The sequence below is a fragment of the Candidozyma auris genome, chromosome 1 (genome assembly GCF_003013715.1).
Source record: "Candidozyma auris chromosome 1, complete sequence".
Taxonomy (NCBI): Eukaryota; Fungi; Ascomycota; class Pichiomycetes; order Serinales; family Metschnikowiaceae; genus Candidozyma; species Candidozyma auris.
Window position 1 is genome coordinate 436,007 of NC_072812.1, and position 25,563 is coordinate 461,569.

The following is a 25,563-nucleotide window of genomic DNA, read 5'->3' on the forward strand; positions in this document are numbered from 1 at the left end:
TCTTATGATGAATTCACATTGGTCCCAAGTTTCCAAACCTGCTTGATGTCCAGGTTATACTACTTTCGTTTCGTCCTTCGCTTTTCTGGGAATCAATGTATCGAATGCAAACTACCAGTTAATATCGCTAAAGCAGCAACAAGATCGGATTGAGATGATCTCTGAATATATTTATTAGGTCACGAGTATGTATATATTTATCAGCTTTTGATATGTGTAGATGCTAACTCGTCGGCGAGGCTGTCGACATTTTTATCTGAGTCCTCGACGCTGATGCCTGCCAACTCCTTTTCAAGCTGGTCCAAGTCGGAATCACATTCTTCATCAACAGCAGGGTCTTGTTCGTCATCATCATCTTCTTCCTCTTCGCTGTCAATTTCCTCTAAATCGTCTAATTCATCGAGTTCACCACTACCTCTCTCCTCAAACATTGCTGTGATGGCATCGATATGCTCAGAGTCTTCTTCGAAACGATTACCGTTTAATTCAAGGAGCTTCAAGCTCGGCAACTTCTCCTGAACGGCCTTCACAAGTTTCTCTAAAGCCTCACCCTCCAACTCGTTGTATTGCAACTTCAATTTCTCGAATGCTGGCCTCTCATTTCCTTCTAAAAGATGATTAGCCAACAAAAGAGAGCCCTTTGGCTTCAATAAACAGTCATTCAAGTTCAACTCAGTCAACTCCGGCCAAGCTGTGAGTGAACTTGCCAAACCAATGGCAGCAGACGTGGTGATCGTGTTGTCTTGCAAATCAAGCACCTTTAGTTTAGAGTTGTGGGACAAACCTTGTAAGACCAATTTGGAAATACCTGCTGGTCTGATACCGTTTTGATACAATCTAACAGTTTCAAGGTCTTTGTGAGCCCTCAATCCAATAGCCAAATAGTTCACAGAGCCATTCTCCAAACGATTTCTACCACAAATAAAAGTCTTCAACGAATTCTTGCCCAACTTCTTCTTTTGCTGAGCTAATTTGAACAACGATTTACCAATTCTTGCGCCAGCGAAAGGGCCCATACCGTTGTTGGACAAGATCAAATGTTCGATGGACACAGCTTTGGCCAACCAAGACTCGATTGGGTCAATAGTTTGCAAGCCGAAGGCATTATCACTCAAGTTGATGGTGGTCAAGTTTGGGCATTGCAATAATGCGGGCAACAAGTGGTTCAACGACTGAGGAATCTCAGTGTTCAATCTACCTGTGTACAAGTCAGAGAAGTTGATCTCTTCAAGTGTCTCACTGTGTTTCAAAAGGGCATTGGCCAAAGCTTCAGAAGCTTCAACGCCAATGGTGTTTCCGCTGAAGTCGATTTTGACGACATCCTTTTGAGCGGTCAAATCGTCCAAGTAGCTGTTGATATCTTTGGCAGTATCGAACTTAAGCTGTTTGCCGGCTAAGGAAAATGTATTTTCAGGTGTAATGGGTGTATTCTTAGTCATTGCCTGATTCTTTGGTAGCTATTACAAGACGAGATGTGAACCGACTGCATGTGGCGGTGATGTAGGAGCCACCAGGAAAACGCTATTGCAGTGGAACACAGAAGGACCCACAAATCAATGAATATTTTTGATATCCATTTCGCTCATCTGCTTCTTACTCTACAAACAAGAATATTGCCAAAAACCCTCTGAAGGCAGCAGCGCTGGCTAGACTGATGCCGTTCAGGTACGTTTGACTGCGCATTTGCAACTCTCGTCTGTGCACATAATCGAACATAATCTTTGATACTCCAATCAACTAAAAAATCCAGTTCTATCTAAATAAACTAGTAGCGCTCCTAGTACGATCCGTTCTTGAATTACAGGAGTTCAACCGAATAAAAGGTGACGTTTTTTTGACTTTCAAGACTCCTTCTAGTACCATTTCTCAGTTTTCCTCTGCTAGTTGTGGGCTACTGCGGAAATCTACAAGAAAAAACCACACCTACTTCATCTTAAGTCTACAGCCAAAAAAAAAAAAAAAAAAAAAAAAGATTTAGTCATCCAACGTCATTGATGAATGAGTACCACCGCTCCCCGCTTTTCTAGCCTTATCATGTAAAAGTATGGCGTGATTTAGACCCAACTGCTAGTGATTTGAGGGTGTTTTCGGCACGTGACCACCTTCCACCAAAATTCGGTGAGCAATGAACGAGAAGTGAAGATTTTTATCCTACCGACGAAATAATCAAATAAGCTATGCCTGCCAAAGTTCCTCCTCAGTCGACTTACCAGCAGCTCAAAGAGTCTCCATTTTTTAAGGTTGGGCTCCATGCCGCCGCTTTTGCCGCCGGTGTCTGGTTCATCCAGTCTCCATTGATGGACGTCTTGGTTCCTCAAATTTAATCATCCAGCAGGATCACTCACTAAACCAATGAAAAGTTGTACATAGCGCAATGAAAGTTTAACGATGACAAGCAAAATGGACCAAATCGTATCATGTAGAAACCGGGGTTCTTGCGGTCCAGCCGGGGATCCGATCACTGACAGAAAGTGGCATGATCAGAAACAATTTCTCATGCTTAGTAGACAACTCCCTTTTCTTTGGCAAGAAGCAAGCCCAAATCGTGCTGGACGGCCACGGATATAAGCAAAGTCCGAAGACTCAAAGAAATCTCTACAATGGAGAGGATCAAACTTGGAGAAGGTAGTATCCAATTGTAAATGGAACCGGGCACCAAAGACAATAGCGTCCGAGATTTTGACAGAGGGGAATGCAAGGGCCGACAAGTGAGCAAGAACATGAAAAAGAAACCCTTATAATTGACGACGAAAAAAGCTACACAAATTCAAAAGACCGGCGACATAGGCGTCAATAGTCCGCTTAGTATTGGCTGGTCGACATTAACTCCATCGGCAGAAGCGGTACCGAAGCAGACACAAAAACTTGTGTAGCGTCACCTCTGGGGGCCACGAAACGCGGACAAAGAGAAAAAGAGGCCGTTTTTTTACCAGTGTGTTCTCGCGGATTTCCTTGAGCAACTTTTTTCCTCGGTCCGTCCAGCCCTCGGATCAGCGCCCTCGATACCCCTTCTCCACAAACCTGCACCCCGGTTACTGGAAATTCACTTGTATATAAAGATCAATTTCCTCCACACGAATAACTACTACCATTTACCTTTTTTTAAAATAAAAAAAAAAATAACTTCATCATGGCCGACACAGACAACCAGGTGAGTGGATTTGTTGACTCCACGCCAGCTCCAAACCCCAGAGCTTTGCTTTTGGCCGAAAGAGCCAAGGGCCAGTTCGACCCTAACAAAATGCACATTTTCTTGGAGGAGACCGCTGAAAAGTCGAGACTGTTCAAGAGACTCGTGCAGCAGCTCGACAGAGACCCAATCTTGGCCACTGGCAACAAGTACTACGACTTGACCAAGGACCAGCAGAGAGAGAACACTGCGGTAAGAATTGCTCGCTTGGCTCAGTACATCGAGAATGACTCCCAGGAGACTTGGAATCAGAGAGTGTCGCTCTTGAGTGTGCTTGACCCTCAGACCGGTACCCGTATTGGTGTTAACTTGGGCTTGTTCTTGGGCTGTATCCGCGGTAATGGTACTTTTGAGCAGTTGGACTACTGGGCCAAGAAGAAGGAGACAGGCCAGTTGAAGGGCCTCTACGGATGTTTCGGTATGACCGAATTGGCTCACGGATCTAACGTTGCTGGTTTGGAAACCACTGCTACTTTTGACAAGGAAACCGATGAGTTCATCATTAACACCCCTCATATCGGTGCCACCAAGTGGTGGATTGGTGGTGCTGCTCACTCGGCTACCCACTGTGCTGTCTACGCCAGATTGATCGTTGACGGCAAGGACTATGGTGTCAAGACATTCGTCGTTCCTTTGAGAGATGCTGACCATAACTTGATGCCCGGCGTCACTGTGGGTGACATTGGTTCCAAGATGGGCAGAGATGGTATTGACAATGGCTGGATCCAATTCTCTTCTGTCAGAATCCCAAGATTCTTCATGTTACAGAAGTTCTGTCAGGTTTCCAGAGAAGGTAAGGTGAACTTGCCACCTTTGGAGCAATTAGCCTACTCTGCTTTGCTTGGCGGTAGAGTTTCTATGGTGATGGACTCCTTCAGATGGACTGCTCGTTTCGCCACCATTGCTCTTAGGTTCGCCATTGGTAGAAGACAATTCAAGTCTGCCTCGCAGGCCGATGGCACCGAAACTCAGTTGCTTAACTACCCATTGCACCAGAGAAGATTGATCCCATTCTTGGCTCAGGCTTACGTTTTCAGTGCTGGTGCTTGGAAGTTGGAGCACACCATCAAGAGCACCTTGGACACTTTGGATGCTGCCGTGGCCGCGGGCGACATGGGTAAGATCATGAAGTCTGTGAACGACATGAAGTCCTTGTTCATCGACTCCGCTGCTTTGAAGTCCACCTCTACTTGGTTGTGTGCTGACGCCATCGACCAATGTAGACAGGCATGTGGTGGTCTTGGCTATTCTTCTTACAACGGTTTTGGTAAGGGTTACGCTGACTGGGTCGTCCAATGTACTTGGGAAGGTGACAACTCCATTTTGGCCATGTCGGTCGGTAAGCCATTGATCAGAGCCGCTGTTGAGGTGTTGAAGACTGGTAAGAAGCAAAAGGGCTCTGTTGCCTTCTTGAACGAAGCAAAGGAGTGGGCCAACGACAAGCTTGTCTTCCAGACCGCTGACGAGTTGCTTGAGCCAAAGAACACTTTGAAGGCTATTCAGGTTTTGATGACCAGAGTTGCCCTCAACGGCGCCGAGGTCTTGAAGGAGAACAACGGCAACTTCGACGCTGTCGGTGCCCCATCTTTGGTTCTCTCCAAGTTGAATGCTCACTTCTACCACTTGAACGAATTCTACAGAAGAATCGAAACCAACGAGCACAAGGAGTTAAACTCTCACTTGATCTTATTGGGCAAGTTGCACGCTGCCAGCTTTGTGTTTGAGAAGTTTGGTGGTGATCTTTTGAGCAACAACATTGTGCCACCAGCTGTGCTCAACGAAGTCGTCAACAAGAAGCTCCCTGAGTTGTGTAAGCAGATCAGACCCAACGTGGTTGCCTACACCGACTCGTTCATGTACTCTGACACCTTCATCAATGCGCCAATTGCTCGTTACGACGGTAACATCTACGAGAACTACTTCGACACTGTGAAGAAGAGCAACCCACCAGAGAACACCAAGGCTCCTTACAGCGCCGCTTTTGAGACTGCCTTGAACAGAGCTGCTCTTGAAGAGAGAGAGAGAGGTGACAAGAGTGCTGCTGCCGCTGCCCTTTTATCCAAATAAGTCATCTAGAATTTATTTCATGTTTATGTCAATTACTTGTAGGATACAGACACCGAGGGTTGAAGGAAAGATAGTGAATAGCGCCAAACGGTGAGGGCCGCATTTTGCAGCCGAGAACAAGGTAACGAGAATCCGAGGTTACGCACCACAACCAAAAAGTAGTAATGGGAATAGAGGGAGCCACCTTCATGCAAATGGCCGATGATTAGTCCGGCATTCCCTCCCCGTAGCCTCGTCACAAACCAAAAAACCGTTGTACCATAGTCTTCTTACAATGGCAGGCATAATAGAGCCTCCTGAGCAGAGGGCGCTGCCCAAAAGAGTACTACGCTCCAGGACCACCCCAGTCTCTGAGCTAAAACGTGGGGTATGCAAGACCATCCAAAAAATCATTAGTAGAAACTTTAACAGAAATAAAATACAACATGAAGTGGGTTGTCACTTGCAAATCGCCTGATTCGCCTCCTTCCACATTGGTTTGCGCCCGGTCCATCTCGAATTTTTTTTTTTTTTTCTGTCTGCCCTCTTTGTGTTCCGTGGAAAAGCCCACCCTAGTCTTGTGAAAGAAAGTACCCCACAAAGTGCACCTATTTTTCGCGCGTGGCCTGGAGGGAGCCAGTGGCCCTGCAGTGCCGCCCTTATATAAGCTCATGGGTCCTGGACCGGTCAGTGATCATTACGCTTCAATTTTCATTTCTTCAACATGGTCCTCCAGAGTAAGTCGCTTGTAAGCACCTCGCCAGGCCCCGATCCGGCCACACTGATTGCCGAGGAAAGGGCTAATGCCACTTTCGACCCAGTTGACATGCACGCTGTCATTGAAGGTTCTCCTGAGAAGGCCCAGAAGATTTTGGAGCTCTACCAGTCTTTGGAGAGAGACCCAATCTTGGCTCCATCTTTCCGGGACTACGAGCTCTCTCGTGATGAGAACAGAGAACAGACCACCGCGAGAATCGCCAGAATGACTCAGTACGTGGAAAATGAGCCCTACGAGGACTTCTGGAGGAGATTGAACTTGATGACTGTGTACGACCCCTCGTTGGGCATTCGTATTTCCGTCAACTTGGGTCTCTTCATCAATTGTATTCGTGGTAATGGTACTGACGCCCAGTACAACTACTGGTGTGTGGAGAAGGAGGCTCGCCACATGAAGCAGTTGTGGGGATGTTTCGGTATGACCGAGTTGGGACACGGCTCCAACGCTGCCGGTGTTGAGACCACTGCCACTTTTGATGAAAAGACTGACGAGTTCATCATCAACACCCCCCACATTGGCGCAACCAAGTGGTGGATTGGTGGCGCTGCCCACTCTGCCACTCACTGTGTGGTTTATGCCCGTTTGATCATCAAGGGCAAGGACTACGGTGTCAAGACCTTTGTGGTGCCATTGAGAGACTCAAGACACCAGTTGATGCCTGGTGTGGCCATTGGTGATATCGGCTCTAAGATGGGCCGTGAGGGTGTGGACAATGGTTGGATCCAATTCTCCAAGGTGAGAATCCCCAGATTCTTCATGTTGCAGAAGTTCTGTAAGGTTGACCGTTCCGGTAAGGTCGAATTGCCTCCATTGGAGCAGTTGTCTTACATTTCTCTCTTGCAAGGTCGTGTTGGTATGGCTTCTGACAGTTACCGTATCTGTGCTCGTTTTGTCACCATTGCTACCAGATACGCCGTGGGCAGACGCCAGTTCAAGAGTGACCAGCGTGAGGACGAAAAGGAGGAGACTCAGTTGATCAACTACCCATTGCACCAGCGTCGTCTCATGCCATACTTGGCCTTGGCTTACGCCATGGGTCTTGGTACCGACCGTTTGGAAAGACAGCATGCTGAAACCGTTAAGACTTTGGAAGATGCGGTGGCCAAAAAGAACGAAAAGGCCATCTACGCCGCTTTGGCCAACACCAAGTCTCTCTTTGTCGATTCAGCTGCTCTTAAGTCTACCCTCACCTGGTTGGCTGAGCAGTGTATCACTGAAACTAGACAGGCCTGTGGTGGTAGCGGATACTCGGCATACTCTGGTTTTGGTAAGTCCTACGCAGACTGGGTTGTTCAGTGTACCTGGGAAGGTGACAACAACGTGTTGGGTATGTCTGCTGGTCGGACATTGATCAAGAATATCCAGACGGTGCTCGAAAAGGATGTCAAGATTAAGGGTTCGACTCATTACTTGCTGGACGCCAAGGAGTACCTCAACAGACGTTACTACTTAAAACGTGAGGACCAATTGACTGCTATTGAGGTGCTTCGTGCTCTTGAAGTATTGATTGTGAGAGTCGCTGCTGCTGCTGCCGAGAAACAGGAGCAGTTGGAGTCTTGGGATGCTGTCTCTTACGAGCGTGTGTTGTTGTCCAAGTTGCATGCTCATCACTACTTGTTGGAGACTCTTTTCCTTGCCACCAGAAAGGCTCAGAAGCCAGAGATCTCCTACATTTTGTCGAAGGTGACCAAGTTGTACTTCTTGACCAACGTGTTGGAGGCATTTGCTCGTGACTTCGTCTCTTACGCTGTTGTCAAGCCACAGCTCTCGTTGGCCATCTCGTCCAAGTTTGTTCCAGCTTCGTGCTTGGAGGTCAGGGGCCAGGCCATCCCCTTGGTTGACTCCTTCCAGCAGCCAGACGGGTTCTTGAACTCTGCCATTGGTGTCTACGACGGCAACTTGTACGAGAACTACTTTAAGGTTGTCAAGACGCACAACGACCCTACTAAGACCAAGGCGCCATACTCGCTGGACTTGGAGGATATGTTGAACCGTGGATCAGTGCTTCAGAGAGCCAGGTTTGAACGAGACACCGAAGCATCCAAGAAATTGTCATCGTAAATACATAGGTGAATACGATTTAAGGTACAAAACAAAATAAAATAAAAGAAAAAATGTAGAGGGTTTTCAGCGCAACGACTTCGACAATGCAAAATATCGCCAAGTTCGATACACTTAAAATGGACGCCAATGTGAGATCGCACAGGCTCGAGCAGCATAAGCGACTCGGTAATAGACAGGCGGCGGCCGCATCGGAGCCACAAATTGAGCACGAGCCCATCCGAATAAAAATCATGCTATTTCAAAGATAGCAAGTACCGCCATCACCATTTTGTCACGGAAATACTCGGACCGACCGGTCTCCCCAGGCCACATACCAAGACAATTTGTCCACTTCTTCTGTAGCAAATGGTCAGTCGCCAGACACCCTCTGTGCACACGCCCGAGGTTCTTTCCGCAGTTTCATGATGGACACCAAGACAAGCCAGGGAAAATATGGGCTAGCTGCAGGCCCGGTCGCTCCAACAAATACATTCCACCACCTCGTCTCTCTTCTTTTCCTCCTCCAACTACCCACAACCTCCCGCCACCAACAATGAACAGCGAAAAGATTGTCGGATGCATTTTGGGTATGTAAGGGCGAGTCTGATTGGGTCCTATATACGAGTGATATCTTGGGCCTCAGTTTTAATGCCAGCACAACAATTTTTGTGGACCCACTCTTCCAACTTCAATACTGCCATTCAACCAATACTAACGTCAGCTATATTCTTGCCCCCATTGGCCGTCTTCATGAAGGTGGGCCTTGATACCCAGTTTTGGATCAACATTGTCTGTTGTATCTTCATCTGGTTCCCTGCTATCATCCACGCCTTGTACGTGGTGTTGAGGGATTAAACTGCTAGACCGCCAACGCTACACACGGAATATGTACTATTAATTCATCACGTTTTTCCATTTTTTTTTATTTTTCAAACGCCCTCTTCAATCTGTAGTTTTAGCTCTTCATTCTGTCGTTCCTGAGTGACTCGACTGCATCTTAGGGGGAGCCGCTAGATGATTGACCTCGCTGGGCGGTTCAATAGTTGCGCCTGTATGGCGGCGGCGAAAGGCGCTTGTGCCTATGTGTAATTTACAGTTCTCTTATTGCTTATCGGTGCCTGTGCAGGGAGAAGACCTGGAAGTTTCCATCATCACCTTCCGGGCTACTATCAACACGAACTTTGCCCAATGATTTTTGACGGCCTGATATCGCTGCATCAGCTACTTTGGCCTCCGCGTTTTACCTAAGTGGCCCTTGCTTTGGTATCCAACCTTTCCTCTTATCAGAACTCATCATGTCCTGCAGATCGTAATCGCCTCAGTCTATCTCTCTGGCTTGTCCCTGAATTCACCGGTACCAACTTCTACCTTTTTCCTCATCCTTCGAATGTCCGAGAAGGCTTCTGAGTCTGTTGTCGAGCCTCAGGAGCTGCTACCGCCATTCTCCTTCTCCAAGAAGCCCATCAAATCCGTCTACACCTCGTCGGGCATCTCTTCGATCCTTCTTCACCACCCAAATCAACAGAATAACCCTCAGAATGACGAAAGCAAGTTGTCCACAAAGCCCCTGCTCAACAACATCAACTACGATGAACAAATCAGAGCTCCTCGCATGTCCCTGGCCTCTCACTATACGCATCTGCCACAATCACCAGTGCCTGGACCAAAACACATTTCTTCGGAGGCTGGTCCTTCCGACTCAGAGTCCCCTCCGCAAAAGCCATACACGCCGGCCACATTCGACCTCAACGCCAAAATCCGCCATAATCTGCTTCCTTTAAGACACAATTCATCGCTGCTGCTTCTCGATGCGTACTTTCCCGGGCTGTCGCTGCCGCCAGTATCGCAGAAATCCAATTCGGGCGAGTCGGCAAGACTGAGCCGTTCGCAGACATCAGAGCTGACCGTCCATCTGAGCCAGCTGAAGATTCAGCGGGCTTTGCTCAACTTGAATGAAAACACAACATCGGCAGAGAGAACGGCTCCCTGTGAACTAGCAACAAAGCAAAGATCTAATGGTCATTTGGTGGATGTCATAGGTCCATCACTCCAGCACGTTTACAGCTTGAAAAAGCCGCTTTGCACGCCTGCGGTGCTAAGGCCAGCCCAGGAACCAGAACTGTCAGGCCACGTAGAATACGACACGTCGTCGCCAGAATGCGAAATGAAGGAGTACCCTTTCAAGATGCCAGCGCATGACGAGCCATCTTTAGAGACTTTGATAGAACCTACACGAGAGCATTGGAAGCCGAATCACTCGACGGACCATTGCACAAAATGCTTCGATGTGTTTGGCAATTTCTTCAGCCCCCAGCGCAAACGAAGACACCACTGTCGCTTCTGTGGGTTCTTATATTGTGGGGATTGTCTTTTTAAGAACGCCCAACTTCTGTCGAGATCCAGCACTTCAATCAACAGCCCGTCAAAGCGCTCTGGAAGCAGTTCGTCTAACTCTAGTGGCCTTTCGGTGCTTTCATCGATATCAGCCTCGCTGAGCTCATCAGAAAACGCCAGTGGTGTGATGATGGACGCCAAAGCTCGCCTTGTAGTGCCTATTTTCGCCAATCTCAGTCAAGACCCCATCAGTTTTGAAAGCATGCGGCAACGGTTTAAGAGCTGCAAAATATGCAAATCGTGCGGCCACAATTACCTTCGACTTGTACAAGCACTAAATCTGCGGGTGGAAAGAGCTCCAGAAGAAGTTACGGTGCCATATGCATTCATCGAAAATCCGTTTTTTGATTTCAGCTCCAAAGATGAGGCGGTGTCTGGCGGCACACTAGATAGCAGTCTCAGCTCCATTAGTGATATTAATCCTTCGCATTTTGGCCCCTGTCCTTCTCGGGACAGAAGGAGAAGCTCTACGGGCAATAACGTACCACTGGACTGGACGTGGAGTTCGTTTTAAGGGGCAAATCTACTTCTTGTTTAGAAAAATCGGGCTGTTGAATTTCTCGTCTGTCGCTAACCGCCCAGAGAAATGATGCAGCGGGTGTGTGAGTGTGCTAGACGGTTCACTTTCGTTGTCATTTTCCACTTTCACTGATCAGATTCGGGTGAAGCTTGGGTGTCACATTATGTTCTCGGGAAAAGTGAGAAGAAAGCGTAATCTCCCGTTCGTCGCTTGTATGCGGGGCTTTAGGGTTTAAATCTCGCGGGGGCTACTAACTTCTACTCTGGACGGGCGCAATCTGGAATAATTCAGAGACGCGGCAGCATTCCTGTTTTCGTATTCGGGTTGGGACCATTGTCTTTGAGAACAATTGAATAAGGCGCTCCCTTCGTGGGGACACCTCCCAGCTGCATCCGTGTCCCCATAGGGCAGGTAGAGGGAACGCGACGGCGTGCGCGTACCGGGGCATTTGATGTCTAGATCTCGTCACAGAGTGAGCACCTCAAAGATCAGTGATTTCCTCACCCACTTGATTATTCTCGCTATAGCCTGGCTCGCTACTTCTGAGTCCTACGTGATACCCTGGCCATGAACCTGAACTTCGGAGACCCCGAAGGAGCTTCATTAAGCCGCCGGCTTTCTTCCAACAATCCCTTTCGTCAGTTTGAGGCGCCTCGAAATCGTGGCTCGTCTGTCCAACTGTCGAACTCTGCCTTCGAGCAGTGGATCGAGAAGAATAAGGCGTTAATAGAAGATTCAGACGAGGAGCGTGAAGTGTTCGTTAGACCATCGTTTCCCACATCTTCAAGAACAGGCAGCGATAGCGATGTGAATTATGGAAGGTATGTGTATAAGTTTTACTTATTTTGTCACAGAAACAGCATTTGTGTTATATATTTCAGTTTGTTATTTTCAATTCATGATTTCCAATACAATGACACAGGAGAGAAATAAAGCCGCTTAAGTTTGTATCCCCAAGAGGCAAGCCCCAATCGCGATAAAGACCACCTAAGAAGATGACATGCCTTGGATTAGGAAGTCAGATTTCGGTTACACCATGTTCCGAGGGAGGCAGTGTCAATATAAGCAAAAGCCATCGAGGGGCGCGGTTTAAGGGACCTTGGCAATGGCGCCACCAAGGATTGACACTTTCCTAAGGGGCACAGGAAAAGAAAGGAGAGCAATGATCTCAAAATCCGTATCACAATTCCCAAAAGAAGGAGATCAGGTTACTACACAGAAGCCATGTCTTCCTTCGTCTCCGGTAATACCGACATGTACAGCCACTGAGCTCAATCTGAAACCAGGTTCGCGTTTTCAACTCTAGCGCCAGACAGATGTAGGTGCGCAGTGCGAGCGGTATCAAACATGCTTCAACGTTAGCGAACGAGAGATTGCTGGGCGCGACATTCCATCAGAAAAGCGACGCCAAGCGGTGAGGAGGGCATGACCTCGCTAAGACAGAGACCCCATACATTATTGGAATTAACTTTTTCTCTCTAATCTCCTTTGGGTTTCAATATTGCCCTAGCAGTCTTGCGACTTTTGGAAAGCCTCGCCACGCACCACGTTCGGGGATCTGCAGGACACTTCTTTGATGGTGATTACGGTGACGTTTCGGCTCATGCTAGTGCCCTGAGTTGTGGTGCAGCGTCAACCCTCGCGCGCCTCTAGGCCTTGTACTTTTTTTGCTCCTATCTTCACGACACATTGCTGTTTTTGCTGTTATATCACGGTTCATATTTTTGTCATCCGCTTTTTACTAACTACTCCCTAGAATGTCAAACAATCCTTTCGCTGCCGCCATGACTGGCGAGTATAGGCACCACAGAGACCCTCCTCCTCCCCCCACTTCGGTCAGGCCTTCCAATACCGTGTCCAACAAAACAAAACCCCCACGCCCTGCCAAAGACTCCAAACCAGCACCACCACCTCCGTCTTACGAAGAAGCAGCCGGCCACTCCGCTGCTGCACGGGACTATCCACAAGAAAAGGCCTCTTCTTCGTCAGAGAGAACGTCGGAGAGATACGAAAGACCCGAAAGACCCCACAGATACGACCTCCCCCAAAGATCCCACAGCGACTCTGAAAGGCACAAGAAGGATCACGAGAGAAGGCGTCGCTCCCACAAGTCATCAAGGAACAAGTCTCCAAAAAAGAAGTCTGTTGAGCCTCACAATTCTAAAGGTTTGGATACCATTGACAAGTTGGACGTGAGTGCCTTCTTTGGTGGCAGGTTCCATCACGATGGGCCGTTCGACGCATGTACTCCTCACAGAAACAAGAATTCCAAGGCAGCGCCAGTCATGGCGTTCCCTGCTGATGGGCCCAACACTTCCATGAAGGCCTTGCCAGATGGCGACAGCAAAAACTCGCATCTTTACATGGCATTTGGCGACGCTCAAGATCAAAATGAAATTGTCGGCTCTATCGGCGCCCCAGGTTCGAATGGCAGCACACAGATCGGTCCTAAAACGAATAGAGTACCCGATCAATCATCGATGTATACCCCCAGGCAGAACCCGTCTGTCATGGCATTTGATGTTCACGCAAAGGCAGAGCCAATTCATGGCCCATCGACCGCGGGTTTGGGCTCTACCACATTCCTTGATGGAGCTCCGGCTCCCAAGACTGATGACTTTTTGAATGTACCTTCCAGTGGAATCGGCCGAAAGAAGTCGTTGGTTCACCGTTTACGCAAAAATAGTGGCAGCGAACTGACATCAGCAAGAACTTCGCATGACAACTCTGGAGAATTTCAAAGAACTACTTTCGCTGACGAAGATGCGCAAGGATCGTCGTTTTTGAGAAGAGTGAAGAGTCTAAAGGTTAGCAGGAAGTAAGATGAAACTTCATTGTGCTCATTTGACGTCATGCTGTATTATAGAGATTGAGAAAAGTGGCTCGAGAGAAAGCCTCTAAGAGGACATAGTGAGACGCCGTTCAGGTTTCGACGGCTCTGTAATGTATCACGAAAAAATTTTTTGACGATGTAGGTCGAGTTAGTCTACTCAGAGTCCAGCTCCGCAGGTTGGCATATGTCGTGTGCGCACCGCTACTTCATAGAAATTTTCAAAACTCTCTAGTACCACCTAGTTAAGAACCACCTCCAACTTCCAACTACAATTATTAATGTTTAGAATAGCATCCTCTTCGATTGGACCGCTTCGTCAAGGCGTGAACCACCGACTTGTGCGTTCCGTATCGTACATTCTCCCAACTTTGCCTACCTTGGAAAACATTAAAGTCTCAAAGAAAGGGTTCGATGGTCTTTTCTCCGCTGACACGGTGGACCAGCTTTGGTTCAAGCAAGGTCAAGCTATAGTTGATAGGCTCAACGCTGAGCTTGTGCAGAAGCTGGTTTCAAACCCTCCTACGGACTTGGGCGAGCTCATCACATTGACATTTAGTAAACCAGAGTTGCAGCGCATTTACGAGAACGCCCTGATGTTGCACAACTTGCAATTCGTCATGGAATCCATACAACCAAATGAACAAAACTTGAATAGGATTCAGAAATCTGATGAGCTGGCACTTCTACAAACGCCAACCATTCAAACAGAATTCCCAAATGAGCCTACGGATCCCGAATTGAGGGATTGGATTATCGACTCATTCGGGTCTATTGCCGAGTTCAGAACTCTTCTTCTTAACAGCGCCAAAGGAATCAAAGGCAATGGACTCACGTGGTTGGTTGCCCAGGCCACATATTCGGACAGCGCCATGAGATCCACCTCGGGGATCTCTAATCCTGAGCCTTCTTACAACAAGTTGGCCGTCATGAACACTTACAACGCTGGCACAGTGGATGACTCTATTCGTTCTGGACAAATAACGAAATTGAAGGAGCAAAAAAGGGCTAAGAAGGAAGCTCTTAGGAAGAGACAACGCGAAAGACTGGAGATCGAAGGTAAGGAGCTTGAAGAAGAAGTTGAAGAAGATACTCCTAAGGAGAATGACATTTTTTTGGGCACAATCGAGGAAGCTGAGGAAGCATTTTCTTACAGCGACCGTAAGCTAATGCCCCTTTTGGCTATTGATGCATCAATGAAAACATATGTTCCTGATTATGGTGTGTTTGGTAAAGCTGCATATTTGGACAATGTGTGGGATTGTATTAATTGGGACGTAGTTGTGGCCAGAACACCAAAGCGTTTCAAGCCGTCAGTTGCATTTGAGAACTAAGTTGCCTTATACATTAATCATCTGTAAATATTATCAAGCATTATATACATTCACAAGAATTTAACCCTTGATCACCTTCTTGACAACTCTTTCGACCTCGTCCATGTCATCTGTTGGGACTCTTGTCATTTGTACGCCAAAGTACTGTCTGATGTACTCCATCTGCTCGTAAGACCTTCTGTCGTGGATAAAGGACACAGACACACCAACACGACCAAATCTACCGGTTCTTCCAATCCTGTGCAAGTACGTAGAGGGGTCTGGTCTGTTATCCTTGTCAACAGGAACATCATAGTTCACCACCATCGACACAGATGCTATATCGATTCCTCGGGCCAACACGTTTGTAGTAATCAACACCTTGGACCTTCCCTCTCTGAAGTCATCTATCAAACGATCTCTCACATCATTTTCCAAATTACCATGAAGCACAGAGACCTTATGGCCCTCCCTTATCATGCCAGCAGCTACTTTGTCTGCCGTATCCCTTGTCCTAACGAAAATGATGGAAGAACCAATGGTAAGTAAGCCGTACAATTCACACAACACTTCGAATTTGTTCTGCTCGCCGTCACAATCCATTGTGAGCTGCTTGATACCAGCGACATTGAGCTCCTCCTGTTTAAGCTCCAAAGAATTTGCGTTTGGAACAAACCTTTCAGCATATTCACGAACCTCGGAGGGGAAGGTAGCGGAAAAAAGAACAAGTTGGGTATTGGTTGGTAACATCTTTTTAACCCTGACGCACTGGTCACCTAACCCCTGAGCATCCAACATATTGTCTGCCTCGTCAAGGACAAATACCTTCACATACTTGAGATTCACACGTTTTTTTCTAAGTAAGTCAATCAACGTGCCCGGCGTTCCCACTAAAATGTGCTCCTCAAACCTAGAATCCCTATCGTACGTGCCTGGAATAACAAGTCTTGATGTGACTTCAGTAAATTTGCCCATAGCCTGAATCACGTCAAGTGTCTGGCGGGCCAATTCTCTAGCAGGGGATAAGCAGATAGCCTGGGGGGCTCTGATTTTAACATCTACCCTGCTCAACATTGTCAAGGAAAACGCAGCTGTTTTACCGGTACCTGATTGTGATTGCCCAATCATATTCATTGGCGGATTTCTCAACAAAAGAGGTAAGGCCTTTTCTTGAATCTTAGATGGCTTGTTGAATTTCATTGCATACAAGCCTTTCAAGAGCTCGTCACTTAAACCCAAATCCTCAAATCTCTTGACGGAGAACAATGGCGAATTGGGGTCTGCTTGTAAGTCAGCCAACTTCACTTTCACCTCGTATGTCGAATTGATCAAGTTCGTGTCTGGTTCCTCGATGTCTTTGTTGGCCTCATCGAGGTCAATTTTGTTGTCTCTCTTCTTCTCCTCCACAGGTTTGGGCGTCTCCGCCTTCAACCCTTCTTTCACGGCTGCTGCTTCACCCTCTTTGGTCTCCTCCTTCGAATTCTCTTCGTCTATCTCTTCCTTCCCATCAGCCTTTTCCTCCTGCCTAGGCTCTTCCTTCGAATCCTCAATCTTAGTGTCTTCCTTCACTTCTGCTTGTTCATCTTCTTTGGACTCAACCTTAGTCTCCTTTGCGTCTGTTTTGTCTTCTTTTTTAGGCTCTTCTTTTGAATCCTCCTTTAAATCCTCGGCCTTTGTCTCTTCAGCCCTCACATCATTGGATTGCTCAGCTACGCTCTCGGCTTCCGCTTGCGTCTTTGATGTGTCGTTTGAAGGACTTTCTTCCTTCTCGGCGGGTTTTTCAACAGTGTCTTCGGCGGCACTTGGTTCTGTCTCAACCTTGGAGACATTCTCTTGCTTTCCCGCTTTCTCGGCTATCGACAAATGCTCTAGCAAGTCGCCGATATCCTTATCACCATTTGCAGCCATGGTGGTTTTGTTTGTTTTATTTTTCGGGGCCTTAATTCTTAGCGAAATTGATCTGAACATTTCGGTGCCAAAGGTGGTGTACGGGTGCAATACCAGGACCAGTCGGTTCCAAATGCGGACGGTTGCAAACTAGTTAGAAAAGAGACTAAAGAGGTGAGTACTCTCTTCGATGGTATTCCTGGCAGAGGTCATAGGCTATTGTTTGGATAGATTGATAAGTTAAAGGAGGAGTCACCTCGCAGCATGATCTGAATTTACAATCTAGTCTAATTTTTTTCATTGACATACCCGTCGTATGTCTTATTTTCACTCTTCTTTATTCTCTTTTCTACGAATTCATCTCATCCAATAAAAGATTATGGCAAGCATACAATGTTTTGCATTCTTTATCGAAATCTAATCATTTTGTAAAATAAGCGAGATGAGCGCTTGTATATTTTGAACGTTTCGTACACATTGTGCTAGTTGGCTGCGAAAATCTAAACATCTCCACCAACATTTGATATCATACCTTTTTGTCAATTTACCTATAAATACAAATGGAAGTCGTCTTCCTCACCATAATCCTCGTCCTTGATCGCGCCTGTCATATCAACATCGTCCCAAAACCTAACATTCATCTGGTTCTCCTTGCGGGCCTCTTTTTCAAAGAATTGCAAAAACATAGCGTTCTCCACCAATTTTAACTCCAGCTCTTTCAGTTGGAGCTTCTCCTGCAACACTCCAATTTCGTGAGCTTCAAATTCAAGACTGGCACGGTTACATAATGGCAAGAGCAGCGTATCCATGGATTTGATAAAATCGTTGATATTGTTCATGTTCGTAGTGCGATGTAGCTTGGAAGGGCTACATGGCTCTTCGTCCCAATCTATCAGCTCGTGATTGAAAGTCGAACCAAATTCAATGTGGTCCAATGCTACATTTGCAGCAGCTTGTGGGGTATAGGGCGACACATGGTCCAGCACGTCAGTGTCTACTGAGGCAATGTCAGAAGGAGGGCTCAAGGGAGCCTTTTCTAGAGGGCTAGAGATCATTGATCTGAGTGAGGCAGAATTCCTTTTGGAGTCTCTCAATTTAGAGGCGCTCGAGTGTTTTCTCAACTGGGGCACCTGGTTCTCTTTGTCTTCGGTTGGCAGAAGAAGCACCGAATGGCGTTTGGATGCAGAGGAGATGTTCAAGTTCAGCAGCAGAGACAGCTGGCTGAGAGGACGAGCTCTTAACACCCCATTGAGATCCTTAGACAGCTTCCTTGTTCTAAGGGCGGTAAAAAAGTTAGGCTTTTTCCTCTCTGTAAAGCTGGAGATGCTTTGGCTGCGGATCATCGCGATGGAGCTGTAATTTGAAAACGAATGTTGTTTGCAGTGAAAAGTGCTAAAGAATGTATTGAAACACAGAAAACTTCGGTGGCGATATTCTCCAAACGATTGAGGAGGAAAAGAATAGTAATTAAAGGCTTGCTTTGGTTTATTGAGATCAAACCCAAACAAAGACTGCGTGTGTTAGATGCGCGCTTCAGTGCCTCCTTCGTCGCGAGAGAAGCGTGTTATGGAAGGGTTTATGCGTGAAGCGCAGTGTGCGTCGCCAACAGAGAAATCGCAATATTGCGAAGAAAAGACGTCCCATAGCCTCTAAAACAGCAAGGTAGGCAAGCGAATATTTACAAGTTGCCTTTAATGGGGCTTTTATTTTTTTTGAAACCACATGGCATATTCTGACTCTTTGTCATTGGGTTCCTTGTTCTCATTTGCATTGTCTGCCTGGTAACGCTGCACATACAGTTTCATGTGGTCAAGATGATTAGAGTACTCGCTAGCAGGGACAAGGTCAGTGTAAAAAGGAATCTTGCCCGTCCATCTCTTGACCTCTTTGGTGCTCTTAGACTTCCAATTTTCCTTTCTCAAAGGATTTCCATTGGCGTCTCTACCAGAAAGGGTAGTAGTGATGTAATTCGTGATTGGTTGGCGCAAGATAGCTTCAACACCCTTGGGAAGATAGATAACAAAAGGATCCTGGGCATTTTTTGCTCCAGTAGGAGTAACCACGATGTGACCTAGAAATTGAAGTACAATGTCCTTTTTTCCGTGGAAAAGGGGCACTATGTACTTCTGAAGTTCAGCCTTATTGGGATCAACGAGAAAGACATCCTTCATAGCATCTGTGCGTTGGCCATTGAAAACATCAAGAGCTTTTTGCAAGTTCTTGAACACATGTGACTTGTGGTTGATGCAATTTCGTATTTGAAGCATAGCATTGTCTGGCACCTGCAAGAAAAACAACCCGCCCACTGTAAGAACCTGTCCCGCCTTGACAGTCTCGTAATGAGAGTCGTACATGCCAACTTTATAGACCTTTTTTCCTTTAAGAAGTTTCTTGATTTGCTCGGGTTTTATTATATTGGAAAGTCTTGTGTTTCGTGCACTAGAAAATCCGGGTACGTCAAAAACAGTTTTCTGAGTCGTGAGTTCAAAGGGCAAGTTGCCCCTAGTGAAGCCTGGCATATATGAAACGCCGGGTCCATGCTGCTGTTTGAATGTGGAGATCTTTTTGATATTCAGTCGTATAAGTGACATTCGACTTGGTGGCTTGATTCCTTTAGAGATAAGTTCGTCACTCAATTTTTGTATTTGACGTTCTCTACGGGCGTTAGGAAGTTCACTCTTTTCCCTCTGGGCTGCATGAAGAAGCGACTGAATGAGGGTCGATTTACCACTGTTCACGGTGCCAATGATATACAGCCCGTCATCTATTGCAGCAAGAAGAGAGGAGCTATTCCAGTCACTGGTACCACTGATAGCAAAAACATTCTCACGGGGAACACCATAGGTTCTTTCGAAGTAGTCCTGGTAGAAGCGCTCACCATATTTGTTCACCATATCTTTCTTTGAAAAAAGAAGATCCGTCTTGGTAACGACAAATTTCATATGCTTCGGCGATCTATACTTGAATACTTCTTCATTCACAGACATGGGAAAGTCAGTACCACTCACAACATAAACAAGTGGAGCACCAGGAGGTATAGTCTCCATCACATCACTGACAGGATCTATAGGGAATTGAGAGAGATCAAATGTTGCCTTCAAGTTGGCATCTCGACAGCGCAAGCATTGAATTTTACCATCTCTTCTTTTGGATTCTTTCTGCTGGCGTACTTCAGATTTCAAATCAGGCACATCTGACCCATTGAGTAGAAGCATTCTATCTTCCTCGCTCATCTTGTTCACATGAGACTCAAAAACACTATCTAACGGGTTCTCCTTAGGAGGTTTTGGGGACGGTTCGACGTAGTAACCTTCTTTAGATTTGTCTGTTGTTTGAAGTCTGATCCCACAGGAGGAACATTTGGGCACGAGCTGATCTGCAAGCAACGAGACCAGCGAAATGGAGGGAGCAGCAGGCGCGATCCTGGCCACTCTAGAAGTAACCGATAGACGCCGCATGCTATGTATGAGCATTACGAAGCGAAGGGGTCTACATAGTAGTCGTTGGCTCCGAATCATAGATGTTCCTTGTGTTTCGACTGAGCAGTAGAGTTGTCTAGCTCCTAGTATGTAGGTGGAGATGGCGATGTCTTCCACGTGACCGTGACCACATGACGAGAACCCGAAAATGGCCAAAGCGCATCAGCAAGGCCCCACCAGATGAGGCTGCAGCCTGCTGCGAGTTCGCAGAACATATGTAGCGCAATGAAGCATGCATGCATATGATCTGCGCGAACAATGCATCTTTCAGGACAGGTAAGAGGACACGCCTCCATACAAGTGGCACGGTTTAGGCGCAAGAACAGCCACCATCCACCAGAGACGCACCACATCAGGTAAGCCACGTTAAGGGCAGGTCACCACCTGCGGTGGAGGTATTGTCTTGCCCGCAGAGGCGTGCATTCACAGATCATCCGATGTTTAGCGAGGCACATGATGCACATCCAGCTTCATATGTGGAACCTCGCAATAGTATTCCTCTGTAAGTGTGCCTAAAAACAGCAATGCTGTGAAACATCACCAGTGGAGGTGAAAAGTGGAAGTTACCGGTTCGATAACGATTTGGGTGATGAGGAATTTTTGTGGCGTCGTTAGAAGTCCAAAGTTAACAAACACCACTGGCTGCAAGCAGCCGGAGAATGTTCTTGCTCACCCGATAGAGGTCACACTTGTTGGAGAAGTCCAAACTTTGATCGTCTACTTCGTGCAACTCCCTCATTCTCATCTTTGCAGCATCCACCTTCATGTCTCACAATGGTTCGCACGGATTTCAACATCGATATCGCATACGGGGAGGTAGCGGTTAGGACAATGGGCGCCCTTGCGTCACAATAGCACGAAATCCGCTCATGAGGCAGAGGAAGGAGCCATTGCGGGAAAGGTGCTCTCACAGGTTTAGCCAAGCGCAGAATTGATGGATTTTTCTCGTAGTTTTTGAAAAAGGCAACATATTTGCGTGAAACCTCATCTGCCGCAAGAAGGGTCCCCCTGGGACAATGGAAACAGACTACATGGGGATGGTCAATCCCAAGGTTGCGTCACTTACGAGATCACCACCGCGGATGGGACAACAATGCCACTTCGGTTGATGTTTGGAGATCGAGGAGTAGATTGCTATCAGTTTACTGAAACAGGTCGACTGGGAGTACGTAAAAAGCAATTACAAAAAAAAAAAAAAAAAAAGGAAGAAATAGAAGGGGAGAGGAGGCTTCGAAAGTAAAGAGGGTTTCCAGAAGTCGGCCACAGTCAGCATGTCAAGCCTGCTTACGGTGCGAGCAATGGTTTGCCTCGACAAATTCATAACAGACGGCTGATTCATGTTCGACAGGGACGCGGGCACGGTTTTGAGTCACTGTCCAGCAGCTATGAGTACAGAAACCAGCGAACTAAAGTGAAATTAAGTTATCAAAGCGACGCCCGGACTTTTTCTTGTCGGTTGCTCTTGACTCAAGAAGTTCTCATCTCGGAAATTTAAGAGTCTGCAATGCGCACTACTATAGCCAGAGAAAGTGTGTGTTGACCAAGGAGAGACTATAGGAAATACTACTCGAATTCTAATGTCTTGCGATACGGTTTTCATCAATTGAAGGTTGTGTTTAAGTGGACTTTACCCAGTCAGTACCCTTATCGCCGGGGGCGGAAAGCAATGCACGAACTCAACAATTAGTGGGAACGTGCGGCAGCATATCACCAAAACACAATGTAATGCTCAACAACTAAGAATGTTTAAAATTTTCTAATTCACTAGAGCATCTTATCAACAAGATCAGAAGTGGTCGTGTGAACGTTGTCAGAGAAGAATAAAAAGAAAACATGGATTTTTCCTACATCATCACCCGACACGAAGTAGGGTTTGCGCAGCCGCTTTGTCGGGAATTTCCTTGCACAATTTCTTCCGAGGCGTGAATGTCAGCATTCTATTTGATACCAGTTCATAACCATGGCTCAATGTAGAGAGATGTATGCTCCCCCCTATTCCGCTGGATGTCGCCGAACGGGCAGGGGCAAAGGGCACAGGAGGCCATTGCACGATGCGAGCATATTGACGCCGCACTCGCCGCAGAAGGGCAAGGATGACAAGAGGGTCATATAGGGCCACGGAAAGTCTCATCTTCCGTGAGAGGTTCCCCTGAAGGGTGCCTTATAGATATGTCCATGTAATGATGTAATGAGGTGAGATGATGGAGAGAGAGGCCCAGCCTGCTGCCACCCACCAGCAAGAGCCGCATGGGCTCACTGAGAGAACAGGCTGCGTCATGCTTCATGCATCATTGCTCGAAACCCGTGCGCAAGTACATCGTTTCATGCGGTGTACTGCACAGACGTGTGACAGCAGCAACGCATACTATTATCCTGACGTCCACCGACATCGTCGGGTGTTTTCATTTTATTTTTCTGGAGGCCCAACATCTTTGGGGTGGGGGAGCAGAGATAACGATGGGAAAAGGCTTTCCATGTAATTGACATCCATAGTTGTCCCCTTGACCTTTATGGTTGCTGTCTGAACTGGATATCCGCGCCACAAGTGTAATCACGAGAATCAGACAAACAAGCTCCCCACTTTGGCCCGCTCAGGTTCTGTGCATTGTCTTGTCAGTGTTGCTTCCCGCACAAATGGCTAAGGCCAATGCAGTGTTGGGTTCTATGTGGCGGCCCCCTGGAAATAGGAACAAGACGAAATGTGGTCAATGAAGCCACCAGATGCCAGGAAAGGAATGAACGGACCCGCCCTGTGATTTGGGTGCTTTTTGAAGAATAAGCAGCACAATCACGAGCCTGTAACAATGAATCAGAATGTAGCTCATTATCTCCCAATTAGTCGTATATCGTTCTTCGAGCTTGACTTGATTATATTGCTTCTCTTATTATTTTCTTCTTAATTTTGTTACACCTTGAATTTTTCGGTTTGTTGCAAAGACTCCACTGACAATGGTTGCTGTAAGCCAGTCGAACCAAAATCTCTAGACCAAACAGGTGCCGCACCATTTTTGTGTTCCCTCTCTCATGCTAACGTAAGGACACATGACCTTTGCATTACTAGACTGTCCGATTAAGTTGATACTCTCTATTGTAATCTGTAATTTTTCATTAGAACCACAGCAGAGGACCCCAACCGTGAGGGAGTGTTCACAATGCGTTCTGGAGCACTCAAGCGAGGTTTGAGGAGCTCTGCAAATGCTGCAATGTGAGACGAGCAAAAAAGCCGGCGGAGCGTGAGTTGCTTAGGCATGGAATTGACACGAAGGTGATTCCGCTACGGGGATATGGCGAGCTTAAATGTTCACAAAACCTTGACGAAAGTAAGGAGGAGATCGACAAGTGGTAGGGCAAGTGAGCATGTGTTGGGATCTACAGGCACAGGAACCTGGCAAATCGTAAATTAAGAACAAACAGCTGAGGAAGGTAATATTACAGGTAACGCTTTAAGCATTGAAGACGCCACCGAACAACGACTCCTCCATATCTGTCCTCACAGCTCACTACGTTGATTTGCTCGGTCATGTTTCCTATTTTGTGCAATGTGAAAAAGACAAAAAAAAAAAAGGAAATGGAACAAAACTCTTACAAAACTCAAAATGGAGCGACGACTTCAAGAAGCGCTAGGCTTTGTGAAAAAGTCTATTGAATACAAGCTTCGCTAGGTCACTATTTTGAGGGCATTAATATGGTGGGGGTCCACCTAGGCCGTTCCATGCAATGGAGCGCAGGACCACCTAAAGTAAGGTTGTGGCGATGCTGGATGTCCAAAACCAGGCGGAGTACCGAAAAGAGCAAGCACGAAATGGGTCCGAACCCTGAGACCAAGCGCCAGGCGACTGTCAACAGAAAAGTTGGAGTTTCCATTTTGGATTTATGATCTCTGAGCAGGGGTTGGAGGTTTGCACTTTTTCGGGCCAATACTAAGTTGGCGTGGCCTCTCTAGGCACAATGAGATATTATATTATTTCACGGCAAGTGCAGCGTTTCTTCGCCCACAGGGCCACAAGGGTCGTGCGTTGCCCAGGAAGGGGGTAGCGGGGAGTCACCGTTTCCAAAAAACATCGTTTTGTGAAGATCACCAACCCAAGAGCCCATAGGTAGAATGTAAATCTCATCACCGGTTCGAGAAATTCGGGTCCCAGCAGCTACATTGCGCTGACAAGACGCCGCATGCTGGCGGTACTGCAGCCCTGGCGCCGCGTAAGACGATCAAACGTTCTCAGTTACATTGATTTCCTCGTCTGTGTGCAGGACTTCATCAACTCAGCGCAGAGTGGAATTCACACCCATCATGTTGCCGGTGTTGTAGAGGAACATGTCAACGATTTTTTTTTGAAAAGGGAAGGATGTCAAAATTTCAAGGAACCCTTGAAGAGGCCTCGACCTGTTTGTGACGTACGCAATGATGCGTTTCTATACGAGAGCTCTTTAACGTGCAGCGGTTCGATGCAGCCTGGAAACTGGCGACACTGGTAGTTTCACCGTGCGACGCCCGTCCGAACGCGTCTCACGTGAGGGGGCTTGGAAAGATAGACCAGAATCCAACCTGAAATGGCAAAGCTATATCTGCTTATTGTATAGTCATCCATAGCTGCTAGGTCAACTTTTCCCAAATAGCCTTTTACAGTTTCAAACGTGCAGTCACGTGTCTCCACCGTGCTCCACCGCAATACCCAGGGGAGGGGGGGTTCAAAGTGCAAGGCCTAGCGACAACAAAGGCGCGTGCTGGCACATAGTCAAGGGCCCGCGCGCTGCCGCCTTGTTCCACACTGATATTCTTCCGCAGCAACATGCGTCGTTCAGGTGTCCCTAGACATTATATCACCTCGCATGGGGTATACTCGGACGGGTATAAATATCACGTAGCCTACTCCCCCTGGCGAAACGTTTGCAATAGAGGTACAATGTTGGCACGTTGGTTACAAGTTTCTAGGCATTCGGCATAGTCACTTTGGGATATAATCTAGGCTCGTTCTGAGAATTTTGCTGAATTTTAATTTATGTGGCTACAACTGGTGGCGAAGATGTTAGTGGACGTTCGGAGTGATGAATCAGTAAGAAGCGGTAAGTCGTTCGCATCTTT

The 25,563-nt window shown here is 47.0% G+C and overlaps 9 protein-coding genes across 9 annotated transcripts; 5 read left to right on the forward strand and 4 right to left on the reverse strand. All coding sequences in view use genetic code 12, as the record gives it.

The window, feature by feature from the left end:
* Positions 1 to 200: 200 nt before the first annotated feature.
* On the reverse strand, positions 201 to 1,439 carry RNA1 (GTPase-activating protein RNA1; the record flags this gene model as incomplete). The annotated part of the gene is made up of 1 exon (XM_029034423.2): positions 201 to 1,439. One exon carries the CDS (start codon positions 1,437 to 1,439, stop codon positions 201 to 203), a length of 1,239 nt encoding a protein of 412 aa, XP_028889665.1.
* Positions 1,440 to 3,130: 1,691 nt separating this feature from the next.
* Positions 3,131 to 5,257, forward strand: POX1-3 (acyl-CoA oxidase; the record flags this gene model as incomplete). Its single annotated transcript, XM_029034424.2, has 1 exon — positions 3,131 to 5,257. One exon carries the CDS (start codon positions 3,131 to 3,133, stop codon positions 5,255 to 5,257), a length of 2,127 nt encoding a protein of 708 aa, XP_028889666.2.
* Positions 5,258 to 5,960: 703 nt separating this feature from the next.
* CJI96_0000203 (uncharacterized protein) lies at positions 5,961 to 8,075 on the forward strand (the record flags this gene model as incomplete). Its single annotated transcript, XM_029034425.2, has 1 exon — positions 5,961 to 8,075. The coding sequence occupies one exon, from the start codon at positions 5,961 to 5,963 to the stop codon at positions 8,073 to 8,075; it is 2,115 nt and encodes a 704-aa protein (XP_028889667.2).
* Positions 8,076 to 9,444: 1,369 nt separating this feature from the next.
* On the forward strand, positions 9,445 to 10,965 carry CJI96_0000204 (uncharacterized protein; the record flags this gene model as incomplete). The annotated part of the gene is made up of 1 exon (XM_029034426.2): positions 9,445 to 10,965. The coding sequence occupies one exon, from the start codon at positions 9,445 to 9,447 to the stop codon at positions 10,963 to 10,965; it is 1,521 nt and encodes a 506-aa protein (XP_028889668.2).
* Positions 10,966 to 11,538: 573 nt separating this feature from the next.
* CJI96_0000205 (uncharacterized protein) lies at positions 11,539 to 13,793 on the forward strand (the record flags this gene model as incomplete). Its single annotated transcript, XM_029034427.2, has 2 exons — positions 11,539 to 11,792; positions 12,728 to 13,793. 2 exons carry the CDS (start codon positions 11,539 to 11,541, stop codon positions 13,791 to 13,793), a joined length of 1,320 nt encoding a protein of 439 aa, XP_028889669.2.
* A 289-nt stretch (positions 13,794 to 14,082) lies between these two features.
* Positions 14,083 to 15,135, forward strand: CJI96_0000206 (mitochondrial 37S ribosomal protein mS43; the record flags this gene model as incomplete). Its single annotated transcript, XM_029034428.2, has 1 exon — positions 14,083 to 15,135. The coding sequence occupies one exon, from the start codon at positions 14,083 to 14,085 to the stop codon at positions 15,133 to 15,135; it is 1,053 nt and encodes a 350-aa protein (XP_028889670.2).
* A 60-nt stretch (positions 15,136 to 15,195) lies between these two features.
* DBP5 (ATP-dependent RNA helicase DBP5) lies at positions 15,196 to 17,022 on the reverse strand (the record flags this gene model as incomplete). Its single annotated transcript, XM_029034429.2, has 1 exon — positions 15,196 to 17,022. The coding sequence occupies one exon, from the start codon at positions 17,020 to 17,022 to the stop codon at positions 15,196 to 15,198; it is 1,827 nt and encodes a 608-aa protein (XP_028889671.2).
* Positions 17,023 to 17,549: 527 nt separating this feature from the next.
* Positions 17,550 to 18,344, reverse strand: CJI96_0000208 (uncharacterized protein; the record flags this gene model as incomplete). Its single annotated transcript, XM_029034430.2, has 1 exon — positions 17,550 to 18,344. One exon carries the CDS (start codon positions 18,342 to 18,344, stop codon positions 17,550 to 17,552), a length of 795 nt encoding a protein of 264 aa, XP_028889672.1.
* Positions 18,345 to 18,704: 360 nt separating this feature from the next.
* CJI96_0000209 (uncharacterized protein) lies at positions 18,705 to 20,459 on the reverse strand (the record flags this gene model as incomplete). The annotated part of the gene is made up of 1 exon (XM_029034431.2): positions 18,705 to 20,459. One exon carries the CDS (start codon positions 20,457 to 20,459, stop codon positions 18,705 to 18,707), a length of 1,755 nt encoding a protein of 584 aa, XP_028889673.2.
* Between the last annotated feature and the right edge of the window lie 5,104 nt (positions 20,460 to 25,563).